Here is a 16,740-nt window from a genome sequence, read left to right as displayed (position 1 = left end):
GATGTACATAGCAGTCAGAACTTGACATCAGCAACAGAGACATCCTTTTTGTGCAGACTGAAGTTCATCGCCATGGCCAAGGTAACTAACACACACTTACACAGTAACATAGATCATAATTGATTCCTGGATTCTGGCACATGACTAAGGTTGCGGCTTCGGGTTGAGTGAACGCTGGCGCGCTTGGCTGCCGCTGCTCACCGGTTATTATTATTATTATTATCTAAGGCGCGACCCTGTTTTGACTTGTTTTCGCAATATTTGCGGGCTTCTATTGCTTGCGCTGCAGCTGTCAGCTTGTTGTTCGGTCCTGTTCAGTGCTCGGCCCTGATTAAGATGCGGATCCAGAGGGTGTTGGTGTGGCTCGTGCTCACCTGGGTTTTTTTTTTATCCATCATTTATCACCCGGCGACAGCTCTTCTCCAATATTCTGCTACGGATCTTTTGCGGCTCCGTTTTTGCCTGGCTGTCTCTCCACCTGTGGCTCTATACTTCTACCCGGACATCGCCTTCCAGCCCCGCCGCAGGTATATCCACCGAGGGCTTCGGCGGAAGTTCAACATCAGTGACACTAACTCAATATTTTCCATCTGGACAAAAACTCGTCGTCCTCCCTGCAACTGTCTACCACAGTGTGCTGGCTCCTTATTGGGAGCCGTGAGGTTTTTTTTTTCGTTTTTTTTTTTCTTTCTCCCACCCTCTCTCTCGCCCTTTTTTCCACTAAACTCCGCATGCGCGGCCTGTACTTTGCGCTGGGCAGAGGGGGGAGGGGCGTTAGTTACACTGGCAGTAGCACAGGAACAGAGCCAGAGAGAAAGAGAGCGAGGGACAACAACGTCACATTAGAAAGGTATAGTAATCATCCACTATTTTCAGTTGCAGATGATAAAGGATTCAGAAATCATGCAGGCCCATATGACAGAGAATGTGCATCTTCTTTTTGTTTTAATATTTTAATTTATATTTAATTGTGTTGTGGTTTGCAGTGTTTTGTGTTGTTTCACGTTAAATTTGTTTAAAAGGAAAAAGCTGAAAATTTAAATAGTTAAAAGTTTAAAATGTAAATAGTTGTTTTTTGTATTATATGATTTATTTATTACATTTTATGTGGAGTGAATAAATAAAGTATATTTATGGTGGCCCTTAGAGACAAAGCACGTACAAACTCCAAAACACGTACAAACACCTAAGCATGTACAAACTCCAAAACGCGTAAAAACTCCAAAACACGTAAAAACTCAGAAGCACGTACAAACTCCAAAACACGTACAAAAGACAACAAAAGAAAGTGCTCCAGGTTTCTTGGGCCCAGTGTTGAGCTTTTGTTACCTAGTGGCTACACAAGCCAGGAAGTATCAACAACCGAATTTGGTGTGTGGTAGTAACAGGTAAATGAACTTTTTTTTTTTAATTATTTGAATAAATATGAGTGCTTGTCTATAAATACACAAACAATACACACATGTTTTCAATTGCGTAATTTAAGTGATCTGGATAGCTCTGTTTTGGAAGTTCAGTAAACGCTAGAAATGTGTTTTGGAGTTTGTACGTGCTTTTTGGAGTTTGTATATGCTTTAGAGTTTGTACGTGCTTTGTCTCTAGGGGCCATATATAAACATATATAAATAAAACCACTTTTTTTACATTAGTAATTCCTTTTCTGCATAATTTTATATTATTGTTAATGATTAAATAATTAAAGCAACAAAACAACCTGAAGAGCCGGTTCGGAGCCGAAAGAGCCGGCTCTTTTTAGTGAGCCGAGCCGAAAGAGCCGGATCTCTAAAAAGAGCCGGAAATCCCATCACTAATCTGCGCTCGACAGTGCAGCCTAGGCGGAGTAGTCGAACACAGATTCACTGAGGGCAAGCTAGCTAGACAGAAGTTAAGCTCCTTGCAACATGGCAAATTGAACCTCCCCCACCCTCATTCAGATCTGGCGTCTGGAACTATTTTGGTCTTCATGTGATGTATGACCCTGAAGGTAAGCGAGTCATGGACTAAAGTAAAACAGTATGTCAGATGTGCCAAGCAATGCTCAATTACATGAGTGGGAACTAGTGTGTTAGCGCAGTTAGCTCGTTAATGTGTTGACGCTGTCCAGCCCCACACACGGGGCAATCCGCGGTAGCTCGTTAACGGAGATTTGCCGTGTTGTGGCGTTAACCTCATTTCAGATTAAGGCTGACAGCACTAGTGGGAACACAACGAATATGACTGCACATTTACCCGATAGCATCCTAGTGCAAAGACAAGTGGAAGCAGACAAAAACAACAAGCACGCATACAAACTTTACCGAGTCATTTAGACAGCCGTTAGCACATGATTCTCCTTATGGGGACCTGATATGTTTAATATGCTGCTGAGAATATAGCCCAGAAGAAGCGTATAGTATAGCTTTTATTTTGGAAAGAGACATTTCTCTGTAATAAACTCTCTTTTCCAAAGATGAGTGATTCCTCAATCAGATACAGGGCTCGCAAAATCGCTAGCGATTTTTCCAGTCGGGCTGCCCTGCCCTGCCCGTCAGCCTATCGTAGGAAGGAAAAATATATGTCAATGCTTTTGCATTCTTTCGGAAATGTAGCTGGGTAATTATGTCATTGGCATCGGTGAGCCACTGTCAATATGTGACATATTGAAATCGCGTTTGAATTTGCGCTTGTTTTTTGCTTTCACTTTGCAATTGCACGAACTGTGTATAGAGAGCGACAGTACTGATTGGTGAGTGATGATAATTTGCGCACCAATTCCTCTGGCATCGTCTTATCAATCGTTAGCTTACTATGCAAACATGACAAGTGAAATCTCCCGCAGCAAGCTTAAACATGTGAGAGGTTGATCGCGCAGAGAATCGCTGAGCGTTATGTGAGTGCGTGTGTAAAAGCAGCAGGATATATATTTTAGTTCTGCTGAACCAAATAAGACAGGTCAGGGTGAAGAAGTGACAGCCAAAGAAAAGCTTACCACAAAACGGAAAAGTTATGACAAATCAGACTATAAGGCAAAAAGAAAGTGCAGCTTTATGGTTTCATGGACAAAAGAATTTCTGTGGCTGCAATATGACGAGCTAAATAACCAGGTATACACATAAGTGGTCCGCAGGTGCGCATTCGCTGTCAAAATAAAAAACGCGCACAAGATAAGAAGTTGCAACGCGTGTTTGCATACATAAGATTTTCAGGAGGACGACAGACATTTGTTTAGAACTCATAAAGATGTTGAAGAAGCTCCTTTAAGCAATTACTTTGGTGTTCGTCCACTCCAAAGAAATGTCAGGAGTCCGAACCACAAAAGAAACACGTATTCTCGGAAAAGTGGTTGCAGGAGGTGAGCTGGCTTCAACCAAATGATGAACGCACAGAGAGGTGGTGCAGAATGTGCCGTGAAAATTTAATAAATGACAAATTAATAAAAAGGCATGAACATTTTTTTTGTATTGAAAAAATATCGAACCGTGACACCAAAGTATTGAACCGAACCGAACCTCGAATTTTGTGTATCGTTGCACCCCTAATATATATATATATATATATATATATATACACACACACACATATATATATATATCCGCAGCTCCGAACTGTTGAAAAGGGACCTCTAGCTAATACGTCGGGTTCAGTGTCTGGCTCTCACCTGGAACTAGCTTTACAGTTTTGGTCAACTTTGCTAGTAACAGACAGAGAGAGGCGTTGAAAGGCTGCTCCAACCGAACTTATTGTTTGAGAGGAAAACACGAACACAGTGTACAGTCGAGTCTAAACAGAGTACTTACATCTGGACTCGTCAGGCACTGTTTTTGGCTGCAGTGGTTATTATTATATTTACATGCATCCATCTCCTTTTTCTGCTAGGCGAGAACTCATACTTTTCCACTTTCCTTTTTCTCACTCCCTCACTCACAGAAACTTGATGTGTATGGCAGTCCATTCTCCCTGCAGCACGGACTACACTGCCCATGAAGGCACATTCTTTATCGCTATGTCTGTAACACTCTGCCTATTGCCTTCATATTAAATAATTTTTTGAACATGACAAATATTTTGTCATGTCATTATACTGCCGCAAGTAGAGGTGGCATGGGCCGCGAAACTGAGACAAAGGCATTAGAGCCTCTTAATGCGTGTTTTGTTTGGGTTTCCACCAGAGTGGAATTACCAAAAATAGAGCGGGCATAGCCTAACATACGAAATAGGAAAAGAATGATGTGTAATCTATTTATTTCAACAAAGCAACTGTATTCTGAATATCACCTATTTAAACAGTAACTGTAACGGAAAACAGTTACTCATATTTTGTATTTTAAATACGTGACAGTGTTACATGTATTTCGTTTCTCCCAAACACTGCAAACATATCTGTAGTATTATTAGAATCATGAGATTACAACACATTTACCTCTCCTCCACTCCCAGTGTCTCCCAGTCCCACTGGTTAGCATGTTTTGGTTCGTGCAACTGGTCCGTCGGGTTATTGTCTCCCCAGGAACATTTCCGTTGTGTTTTTTCCTATTTCCGTTGTGTTGTGTGTGCTTTTGCAGCGCTTTTCTTTTTGCAGCATTTTTCTTTTTGCAAGTGTTTTTCTTTTTGCAAGTGTTTTTCTTTTTGCAAGTGTTTTTCTTTTTGCAGCATTTTTCTTTTTGCAAGTGTTTTTCTTTTTGCAAGTGTTTTTCTTTTTACAGGTGTTTTTCTTTTTGCAGCATTTTTCTTTTTGCAAGTGTTTTTCTTTTTGCAAGTGTTTTTCTTTTTGCAAGTGTTTTTCTTTTTCAGGCGTTTTTCTATTTGCAGCATTTTTCTTTTTGCAAGTGTTTTCTGAAGTTGCAGTTCGTTTGGCCTCTCAGGGCCACCGTATTTAAGTCAACAGAGTCTGAATCCACAAGGCAGCCCTGAGAGTGATCCCACAGCTGAGGATTATTTTGGGATTGGTTTTCCACTACCTGTAGAGTGAAATTATGCCGGAGATAATAATCTGTTGGACTTTGCACCAGGAGAGTATGTCATACGTAATGACAGGAGGTGCAAGCTGCTCCACATTAAGAGGCTAAGAGCCAGCCTGACATTTTAGATACACCCCCATTGTTGTATAGGCTGTCCTCACCAAGCTAAAATTGCCAACAGTGTTCGCAGTGCAACAGTGCAACTGGTACTAAATAATGGTTTTCAAGTCATTTTTTGCTGAACCTTTTGTTCAACAAAATATTGTTTTTTATGTACCTATTAGGTCTGTTGAGATATGATAAAGGCAACCAGCCAATGGGCACTGATGCATTCTTGATCTATTTATCCCAGAAAAATGAAGACCTTTTACTACTTTTCCAAATCTACTTTGAGTCCTGAGACTTGGGTGTTTGATGTTTGTTTTTTTTTTGGTCATAAGCTTTCCACTTTCCTTTCTAATAATCACAGTTATTTCTAGTAACATAATTAGGAATACTTTATTGAAAATAAATAATGTTCCTACGCACAGGTTTCACAGCAGTGATGTGAAAATGTGAAGGTGTGTAATCGGGAGGAGAGAAAGTGCCACATCCATAAACAGAGAGACAGAAAAACAGGATGGGAGCAAAGGGTGGAGAAGAAACCTAAAACACTAAACAAATATATCTGTATATAGAGAGAGGAACTTGCAGTACATAGCAATCAGAACTTCATGTTGCTGACAGAGACATCCTTCTTGTGCAGACTGAAGTTCAATCGCCATCATCGTCAATAAACAGTGATGATGTTTTTATTTTAATTTTTTTTTTAATCCATAGTCAATCTTAAATAAGATCCCTAAAAAGTTATTACTAGTCATTACTAAAAACAGGTCCTATGTCAGCACATCTATGCATACACTGAATTTTGTTCTGTGTAGAGGAAAGATTCTAATTTTTATTGATTTTTAATGCACAACAGTCCAAAGGTCTCTTGGCTTCCATCAGATTAGTGTCAGTTTCTTTTTGTGTTTAGAGGAAGGTCAATAACACTGAGGTTTATATACTCAAATGTATCCCTGGAGTTGAATTTGCTTTCCAAGCACATGTTTAAATACCTTCCAGTAAAAATGAGCCTGCACTGCACTTGCTCCATTTTCGAACCAAAATGTGTTTTGAAATATTCGTAACTTAATCCTAAAATTTTAACTACTTTGTACCTGAACTGCACCTGAACTACCTGAACAAACATCATCAAGATGTTTGTCTACATGCTTGCAAAAAGTGAGGGGTATAAAAAGTCTTCTTTTTTTCACTGAATATCCTTTTTTATACTGGGCTATATTTGGTTAGGGCAAACTAATCTAGTGATTACTATTCTGTCCTTGCAATGAGATCTCATTTTCAAAGCTCATTGTTTCTGCTTCAAAGCAGAAGTGAGCTCATAATTAACTAATAAATCAGTTAAAATGTCTTTACCTCACCTACAAAAGAAGTGCACACTCAAACCTATCACTGGATTCATGAAGCATGTGCAGTGACCGGTTTTGCTCACAATAACTGCATAAGAGGAGACAAATACTCCAGTCTCAAGAAACAGAGGAGCATCATGTCATGATGCCGTCACCTCAGTGCTACTGTTAATTCTTTTTATTTCAATAAAGGTAATACATACTATTAGTGATATTGTAAAAGTGAGTGAGATTTTTTGTTTTTTATTTCTTGATTGGCTGCGTCAGTCTTGTGTTGTGGCTGCCTGTGGTGTTCTGAAAGTGAAATTCCTAGAAATATATGTGTAATGATGTCACAGCAAAAATGACAGAGCAGGTGGGGTCATATCTACCAACTGTCTTCACCGGACATTAGTGTAAACTAGCTACTGATCAAGAGGCACAGTGTCGGTTTGGAACTGAAAGGCATTGACAGTGAAGGTATTTTAGTGGTTGACTTTATCAGACATGTATTTGTAGGAGCTTCCATTAAAGCACACAAAACAATTTCAGGTTTACATGGTACAATAGTTTGGAATAATGCAGCTCTTGCCTCTGGATAGGTCTACCTGATACCCCCATGTTAGTTTTCTTCCTATATCATCATAATAATAACATAGGCCCAGGATCGTGATTTTCACAGGATAACCGATGCCCTCTAGAGGACTGCATATATCCCACAACATGCTAGAATGGCAATTTATAACATCTAGCCCACAAAATACAGTTTTTGTTTTAGTTGTGAATGTGATGCTATTCCTTCAATAGTTTGTTTGAAGTCCTAAGTAGGTGAAATAAAATACGTACTTCCCCTAATTCTCCTAAGCATTGTACTAATACCATTTCATACCATAAAATAGTCACACAGTGGGCCCATGTATTCAGAACCATTTATTGCCAAGTTGATTTAACAGTATTGCCAGAATGTTCAAGGTTCCTTTATTACATGTTTCCACCATTTGGAGGTACACACTGCGAACAGGAAATAGTAACTTCCAAACCTCTTTATAGTAGGGAGGAATTGGGCTCTTACTAAGCAGTAAGAAACAGAGGGGAGTTTGTCAATCTTTTGTTTAAATAGCCTTTTAGTCATTGTGAATCAACTTCTGTATTTGTGATTTTTGTGTTGAAGCCTCAGAAGTGATAAACAGAATATCGTTGTCATATTTTGGTTATGAGTATCGAGTATAAACTAATTAATTACTTGTATGGTTTGTTCTTAGGGGAGGGGCTTAAGCTTTATGAGGCTGAGTTCCTGAGGGTGGAGTTCAAGGTGGCTCTGTAAGAATAAAGGCTGGTTGGCCTTTGAAATTATCTGTAGTTGATTTATAAGTCTCCTTCATTTTTTTAACAGTTTGTTTGTACAAATTTCTTTTTGGTTGTTCATACCACCAACCTGTGCCGCCTGATTATCAGTATTTCTTCTTTTTTTTGTAAACAAATTGCTCCTCGGGTGAAGAGAATCCCTGGTTCCACCGCATCTGTGACCCCCTTAATGTGCCCTCTGGATTGGTGCTCCACTTGAGTCTAAGTCCTAAAGAGCTCACACAGTCACATAAATTTTTAATATTTTACTTTTATATCAAAACCACATTTATTCTTCTTCAGCATCCCCTAATTTATCTGCTCATGATGCTTTCAGAAAAAAAAACAACATGCATAAAACCTGCACTTTCACATTACCCACAGTATTATTATTATTTAAGACATTGTTGCCTCACTGGGAGGGTGTGCTTGTTTTTAAGGCACTAATTTGTGCTACTTGATAGTAATAATTACTGAGATAAACTGAGTAGCTACATCTTGGTATAGAAATCAGTGCACTGTTAGTAGAACAGTAAAGAACTTTCCACTCCCATGTTTACATATTTGCAAATGTGTCATCAGGCTAAATGCCCCCCAAAATACTGGCACTGTTCCTCTTTAGTAAAATCCAACAGAAGTGACTGACCCTTGTGCAAAGCACTAGTAAATGTAGACCTAAATATCACATCACAGCTTTGACCAATTTTTTTTGTCTCTATGGGCTTTCTTGCATCACATATGCTTGTGTTTGTTTGGTAGCATCTTGCAGTAAAATGGCTGATTATAAGATGTTAAATGTGTTATGTTAAACACAGAAAAAAGGTAAATTGTAGATTATGGTTTTTAGGAAATATTTTATGTTGTTCATGTTATGAACATTATTAACACATTATTTGTTTAATTCTATGACTCTTTTCCCTCTTGCTTTTGAAAATAAATGGGTGTGTGGGTGCAGTCCTGAGCAGCACACAGCATTACATGCTTTACTGTTACCTTTTGGTTTTTCAACAGCTGTTATTAATCCATCCACATGTACCTTTTTAATGGTTATGGTATATTGAGCCTGTTGGCAGTCTATGACAAATAAGAAGTGAAATATAGTAGCAAATTAAGGGAGAATAAATTAAAAAAAAAAAAAAAAGACTCAGCGCTACTACTCGTCTTTAGATAGACACAGTTTATCAAAAAAAATTCTTTCTTTTTTTTCACTCAGGTGTTTAATGATCCCATCCATGGCCACATCGAGTTACCTCCACTTCTTGTCAAGATCATAGACACACCCCAGTTTCAGAGACTACGAAAAATCAAGCAACTTGGGGGCGGTTATTATGTTTTTCCAGGAGCGTCACACAACCGCTTTGAGCACTCAGTTGGGTATGTCAACATGTTTGGAGTTACACATTTTTTGATAAATTGTTTGTTTTTTCAGTTTGTTTCATGGTGAACTGTGTGTTTTGTGATACAGAGTGGGGCATTTGGCAGGAGAGCTTGTAAAAGCTTTGAGGGCAAAACAGTCACTGAACTCAGAATCCCTCATCAATGACCGAGATGTCCTTTGTGTGCAGATTGCAGGTCTTTGCCATGACCTGGGTAAATCATACACGCGTTTTTCAGTATCACATACATTATATTGAAGATGTAAGGTGGCTCCGTCATGTAGTCCATACACCCCTCCTTCAAACAAGTTGTTCTGTTTGAAAGTTGGAGGAGACTGTTTTTTCCTGGAAATTTACAAAAGTATTAATAACCAAATATAATCAAATAGATTTTTATTTGATTTTTGTCAGTGCCTGACAGGAATTTATCACAAATCACCCAATCTGAAGTTCACACACATTCACCTTTTTTCCCCCCTTCAATTCAAGGTCACGGGCCCTTTTCTCATGTCTTTGATGGAATGTTCAACCCTCAAGCAGACCCAAATGGTGAAAAATGGGAAGTAAGAAAGAAAAATATTAGTTTTGGTTTGTATGAAATCAGTCATAGCAGTCATTCCAAAAACTGAATCTGTAAAAATACAGAAAAAAATGGAAATGGACCAGCAATTATTTAGCTGTTTTTCTGGTCTCACTGACCAGTTGAAGCACTAAAAAAAAAAAACAACTTTATTTCCACACACCTTCTCTACTTCACATGGCCCATTGAGAAATACATATTAACAGAATATGCACATCTTTGTATTATGTGAGAAGTACCCGGAGGAAATCCAAAGTCCATACAGAATAAATATAGGTTAGGTGTTAAATTACAGCTACCAAACAGTAAGCTTTACTGAGCTTAAAGACAAAAAACGTAAAACAACCTGTCTCTGTCCAAAGTTAGGAAAATCTGAACCTCTGCAAAAGGATCTGAAGCTCACTAACTTACATAGATGTAAAAGCAAAAAAAAAATCATATTGGTGCAGGCAGGTGGTGAAAACCAGAACAGTAAATATCTCCTTTTGTTACTGGTGTCTAATATTTTACATCTATTATGATGGGCATTTAATTTTTTAAATGCCATTTTTAATTAATAAATTTGCCAAATAACATTAGCTACAGTAGTTCCACTAAATGGTAAATTGCAATGAACATGCATTCCACAGGTTAGGTCAGACCTGTTGGCTTTGTAAAAGGAATTGTGACTGTTACATTTGAAATTTGAAATGCAAATAAATGTTGTCTGCTTGCTTATTACCTTAAAAATTACCCTGTGTTTATTTGTTTGTTTGTTTGTTTGAGGGGGGGGGGGTCCACTTTGAATCTGTGATCATTAAAATGCTTGTCTTTGTGTTCTTGCAGCATGAGGATGCCTCTATATTAATGTTTGATCACCTAGTGAATGACAATAAACTGAAGCCAGTGATGAATAAATATGGACTGATAACAGAAGGTGACAATGAAAATGACCTGGTGTTTATCAAGGAGATGATTAAAGGATCTGTGAAGAACAATTCACCTCTGACTGAGGTATTCATCATTTTTTGTGTGAATGTTTTGAAATCAGTCAGGATTATTCCTGGAAAAAACTGTGCCTAATGTTATTATTCTGGCTTCATCTCCACAGCAGTTGTATAAAGGTCGAAACAATGAAAAATCCTTTCTCTATGAAATTGTGGCAAACAAACAAAATGGAATCGATGTGGACAAGTTTGACTACTTCGCAAGGTGAAGCTTGCTGTCCAGTAAAACTGTCCTCTTTTAACTTGTATTGCTAAATTTCTCTGTATCAGTTCCCGTTGAACATCAACAATATTCAATAATGTTTGTTTTACTACATGATATGAAGAATCTCAGGAATATGTCTGTGAAGGTTCTCAGTCATCCAGGTCATCGTAGTCAAAGGAGCTTGCAAAGAAAAGCGTCTGGACTTCTTTAAGTTACTTGAAGACGTTTCACCTCTCATCCGAGAGGCTTCTTCAGTTCTAAGGTCAAATGGTGGGGAGTCCCAGATATAACCCTAGTGGGAGTGTCCCCCCACAGAGGGACAAAAGGACCCCCTGATGATCCTCTAATCGCCTGAGCCAAGGTGTGGAACTGGGTGTGGGTCCCAATCAGCCAGAGTTTCGGGTGAGTTCATTGTGAAACCTGGCCCCACCTTATCATGCGAATTCCTGAGGTCAGATGGCCCAGGGTGTGAGTGGGCGTTAAGGCGTCTGGGAAGGGATCTCAAAACTGAATTATAGATGGCAGAGAGTTGGTGTCGTAAACCACCGCCTCTGTTCAAAGATGGTCGCTCACAGTGGACACCATTTGACCTTAGAACTGAAGAAGCCTCTCGGATGAGAGGTGAAACGTCTTCAAGTAACTTAAAGAAGTCCAGACGCTTTTCTTTGCAAGCTCCTTTGACAATCTCAGGAATACTTTAAACCTCTTTGTGGGGGGAGCGGTTGTTTTTTGAAATCCACATCTTCTCACTCCTATTTCAGGGATTGCCACCACCTGGGCATCCAGAACAACTTTGACCATCGACGCTTTATCGTATTTGCCAGAGTGTGTAAAGTGGGCGGGCGATTGCACATTTGTTCTAGAGACAAGGTGCTGACCTGGTTTTTTTTATTAATTTTGAAAAGAGCGAGCTATTTATCTCATCATCTGTGACTAAACTATAGGCATGCTTTCAACAGGAAATGGCAAATCTGTATGACATGTTCCACACAAGAAACTCTCTCCACAGAAGAGCCTACCAGCACAGTGTAAAAATGGCAGTAGAGATTATGTGAGTACCTGTAGTTCAGGTGTCAGTACTACACAACATTTAATTTGTCTGCCATCTCACCTAAAACTGACATGTTGGCCATTTTATTCAGGATTAAAGACACTCTCTTAAAAGCAGATCAGGATCCACACTTCCAAATTAAATCCTCAGAAGGGAAGATGTGCCGTCTCTCCGAAGCTAAAAAGTACAAGGAGGCATACACCAAGCTGACAGGTAGAGGATTTGAAGTGTGGTGTTTAAAATGAACTACTCGTTTAACTTTTAAAACATCTGAAGTTGTCTATACATGCATTTTATTTGTTATGTTTACTCTGTAGATGAAGTGATTGAACAAATACTCCACCATGATGCTTGTGCTTGTTCAAATGAATCCACCTCTTCCTCTCTGGAAGAGGCAGCACAGATTATACAGAGGATAATGTGTCGAGATTTGTACCAGCTTGTGGGTGAAATAAAGGTCTGCAGTTAGATTTTCATGTGTTTGTATTACAAGTTCACTATTGACAGCTGAAGATGTTTTCTTATCTACAATTTCTAAACCTGACATTATTAATATGCAGTCATGGCCAAAAGTTTTGACAATAGAACAAGTCTTTCATGTGCATGGCTGGTGTGATATATGACTGGCTTTTCTGACATTGCCTTTACACACATGCCCTAACAGGAGCTAGAAAGATATACACTACTACTACTTTCCGAGTATTTTTTCTATGTGTGAACTAAAACACCAAGCTGTAGATTTAAATATTTTAAAGTCTTGGAAGACCTAAGAAAGTCTTGAATTTAGGAATCTAAGAAAAGTCCAGTTTCAAACAAAAAAATTTGAAAATTGAGAAACACATGGAAGGAGTGTAATGTAAAGGTTCTCTTACTGTTACCAATAATGAACAAATCTCTGTCTTCTCACTCCAATTTTTCTGACTTTCTCAGCTCAAGAAAAAAGACCAAGAAAAAGCAGAGGTAAGAATGGGAACTCATCATAAAACAAGATTAACAAATCCGTAATAAGAAAAAGGCTCAGGTTTTCTCTTCCATACTTCAGGACGTGACTAAACGTTTAAAAACAGAACTGACTAAAGTCATTCCTAAGGATGGAAAACAGGATGAAAATGACAACTTTGAAGTTAAAGTGAGTTTTTAATCTAATTGCTTCAATAAGTCTTTTCTTAATATCTTGGATTTTGTTAATAATCATTTGTTTCAAAAGACGTTGCAAACCTCCAATGAGCCATTATTTACATGTGAATATAAAAACCAGCTTCTCTGTCACACTTTTCTTTTAGGTTGCCAAATTTGACTATGGAAAGAAAAATGAAGACCCGATCAGTAACTATACATATTTCTACAGCAAGTTTGACTCTACCATTGGATTCAAGATCAAGCCAGAAGAGGTCAGAATCACAGTGCATATATAGGGCAACTTTCTGCTGCATATTTTGTCATTTTTATGTCACTGTCCTTGTTGTCAGGTATCCAATCTTCTCCCAGAATGCTTTTCTGAGAAGCATATTAGAGTTTACTGGAAGAGACGTAATGATAAGTGTCTGGAAGATGCAAAGAAGTGCTTCGAGGCTGTGAAAAAGGTATTACTATTCTATTTAATGACAGTGGTGTTACTACATAAGCAGCAATGTGGTGGGAAGATAAGCATGCAAGCTGCAGTTAAAAACTCTGTATCTTGTCAGAGTCCTGATTACGAATTGCAGATTTATAACTTTGCCTTTTTGGTTGTACTAATGAACTTTATATAAATACAGGAGGTGGAGGAGAATTAGAGTGACGTCAAAAAAGCAACACCAGGAGACGCCCAGTGAATCTGAAAATGTTAAACATTCAGACACTAAGTTTTACTGATACAGCAGAGATTCTGAAACAGGAATTTAAATCATAAAAGTTAAGTACTATTTTACAATATCTTCTTTTTGTTTTTTGTCTTTTATTTTAACTAAGTGGTTTAGTTTGGAAATTAAATATAACCAATATATTTACATACTGAATGATTTGTAAATCTTCCACATGTCCGGTTGATATGGTTTTGTGGTTAGCAAGGCTTTTTTACTTTATTCAATATGTATTAATGTGAAGCAAGAACCTAAAATCTAAAACAAGTCATGTATTGAATAAACTATATATCACGCAATTTTCACTATTATATTATATCATATAGCTCAGCTCTGATCAATATAAGGATTGGGTAAGGACAAGCATTGGGTACTCTTGTGAGTTTTGACTGTGTGAAAATTTATTCTTTATTATGTAATGGGTCTCTAAATGAAAACCTACCAAAGGTTAATTGAAACTTTTAGCTGTTTTACTGTTTAGATGTGTTTGTTGATTTCTGGTCTATTCAAAATAAAATCTCCTTTTCTCTTTCTGTTGTATCATTTTGAAGTTACACCAAAAGAAGAAATTTTGATGTAATGCTATATTTATAAAAGTATATATTAACTTCCCATACATACAACGATGGAAAAAAGGTAAACATTTTAGTTTACCTTACTTTCCTAATTTAAAGGTCATTTATTTCCCATTTTATGGGGCATTTTCTCCTATCAATAACAGATGATAAACTGGTATTAAAAAGATCATCCAAGGCTGAGCCAAAGGAGGGAGGTTGCAGGAATTAGGCTGGGGAAGAAGCACTGATGCTATCAGGCTAGAAATACACCTATTCTTAACAGCTACATATTCAACTAAGTGTTTTAACATCAGTCTACAATGTGGCAGGGTGTTGGAGTGGGCACCAGGTATTTATGACAACAGCTGATTAACAACAGCTGGTGACTTGAAGGTCCACACCTTACTACTGCAAACAAGCATCTACAGGCAGAACATACAGGAAGTATAGGGTGAGGGACAGAGTGCACAGCCAGATACTAGAAAACTGAGGTAGAGCTTTAGGACATGTCCAAGCATGTGGTTTATATGTAGTGATTTTTGAGAAAATAACACTAAATCAAATTACTGATGATGAATAGGAACAAGTTCAAGGTATAATGGATGACTAAAAATCCAGCAGCAGGTTTACAGTTTACATTTATCAGACTGAATTGTAAGCACCAAAACTGATGGTAGAATTGATTCAAATGGGGTTATCATTAGTACATTAGTATCATTAGATATAGTTATAAGAAATTAGAGAAAAAAAAATTATAACTATGAAAATATTTATTTTACTTGTTTTATAAACCATTCAATTAATTAATCAAAGTAAATAGAAGAAAATTGCTACACTTGTATTTTAAATATTTAAAGAACAGAGCAGACTACTATACAGTGTTGTTTGATCCGTGTGTTTTACCGGATAGCGTCCATGACAATGACCGTCTCTCCTTGACAGCTCCGACGTTTTTAATCGATATGAAGTTACTGTACGTAACACCGCCTTTTTTACGCGTTTACGTCACCGTGTCACTTTACGTAATTCGAGGCTTCATTCGCTTCATCGCAATTTGCTCCACCCCCTACTTGTCATCCAAGTACTTGCCACGTGCATCAAGCTGTCTGCAAGTAGCGAGTTATAGACCGGAAGCAGAATGTGTTGCATATTTTTTAAATATGTATCAAGAAGATCTTCTTCATTTATTTAATTATTAACCAATACTTTAGCAGCACTCTTTATAAGGGATTATTGATCTATAAAATTTAACAGTGAAGTAGGAAGAGTGTCAGAAAAACAGGAAAAAAAATTGTTGTTGTTTTTTCAGTCATCTTTAGTCATTGGATACTTTTATAATTCAACATGATAATCTTTGGTGTATAAGTGTCTGAGTTACGGGCTTCTGGTTTTGTTTTGTATTCCGAGTCTGCTGTCATAAAGACCCAGAACTTTATGGAAATACTTTTTGAGGTAAACACAGATATGTCAGGCTCAAAAGTGGCCCAAATGTGCCATTCCTATAAGTCAAACCTGACCCTGAGTGATATTCTCAATTCGAGTCAATCTTAGGTCAGCTACAAGTCTGCCCTACAGTACAAGCCAGATGTCAGAGATATCAGGTGTTTTATAACCAGTGTTGGGAAGGTTACTTTTAAAATGTATTCCATTACAGAATACAGAATACATGCCCCAAAATGTATTCTGTAACGTATTCCGTTACGTTACTCAATGAGAGTAACGTATTCTGAATACCTTGGATTACTTAACTCTTGAGCATCCCTTTAAATTTACATCCACTGTTGTCCCTTCGTACCCACACGGGTACCCATCCAAAAGGTGATATAGCAATATCATATATTAATTTTTTTTCTTTTTTTTTCACATCAGATCTTTTAAACAACTTCAGACCTAACCACAGATATAAAGTTTTTCATTATTTTTTTAATTATTTTTAGGTTTTTATGGCTTTATTGTCATAAAAACCCCTGTTTTTTTGGGGGAAAAAACCATAATATGCAATATTTTCAAAAAATTAGTTGCAAATGGAACTACTTGGCATGAGGTTATTACAGCCTTGAATGGGTAAATAATTCATAACAACATTGATTTGGATGCATTATTATTTTTGGAGCAATAAGAGTTTTTGCAATTTACATCCACTGTTGTCCCTTCGTACCCAAACGGGTCCCCATCCAAAAGGTGATATAGCAATATCATATATTATTTCTTTTTTCATTTTTTTTCACATCAGATCTTTTAAACAACTTCTGACCTAACCACAGATATAAAGTTTTTCATTATTTTTTTAATTATTTTTAGGTTTTTATGGCTTTATTGTCATAAAAAACCCTGTTTTTTGGGGGGGAAAAAACCATAATATGCAATATTTTCAAAAAATTAGTTGCAAATGGAACTACTTGGCATGAGGTTATTACAGCCTTGAATGGGTAA

At 37.6% G+C, this 16,740-nt stretch overlaps 1 protein-coding gene across 1 annotated transcript; it reads left to right on the top strand.

The window, feature by feature from the left end:
• Positions 1–16,049, top strand: LOC146494681 (deoxynucleoside triphosphate triphosphohydrolase SAMHD1-like). The gene is made up of 15 exons (XM_085146756.1): positions 1–81; positions 8,925–9,085; positions 9,177–9,301; positions 9,577–9,650; positions 10,493–10,660; positions 10,758–10,858; positions 11,620–11,728; positions 11,818–11,909; positions 12,001–12,122; positions 12,227–12,366; positions 12,840–12,869; positions 12,952–13,038; positions 13,193–13,300; positions 13,379–13,492; positions 13,667–16,049. The coding sequence occupies exons 1-15, from the start codon at positions 73–75 to the stop codon at positions 13,682–13,684; spliced, it is 1,458 nt and encodes a 485-aa protein (XP_085002882.1). The 5' UTR covers positions 1–72; the 3' UTR covers positions 13,685–16,049.
• Positions 16,050–16,740: the final 691 nt, after the last annotated feature.

The sequence above is a fragment of the Neolamprologus multifasciatus genome, chromosome 20 (genome assembly GCF_963576455.1).
Source record: "Neolamprologus multifasciatus chromosome 20, fNeoMul1.2, whole genome shotgun sequence".
Lineage (NCBI taxonomy): Eukaryota > Metazoa > Chordata > Actinopteri > Cichliformes > Cichlidae > Neolamprologus > Neolamprologus multifasciatus.
The sequence above is the reverse complement of the archived record's forward strand: the minus strand, read 5'-3'. Positions and strand labels throughout refer to the sequence as shown.

Bases quoted from the DNA above. Each gene is read 5' to 3' on its own strand.
- LOC146494681 (XM_085146756.1), top strand. The intron at 9,086-9,176 runs GTATGTCAACAT...TTTGTGATACAG, and splicing joins CGCTTTGAGCACTCAGTTGG to AGTGGGGCATTTGGCAGGAG. The intron at 9,651-10,492 runs GTAAGAAAGAAA...GTGTTCTTGCAG, and splicing joins CAAATGGTGAAAAATGGGAA to CATGAGGATGCCTCTATATT.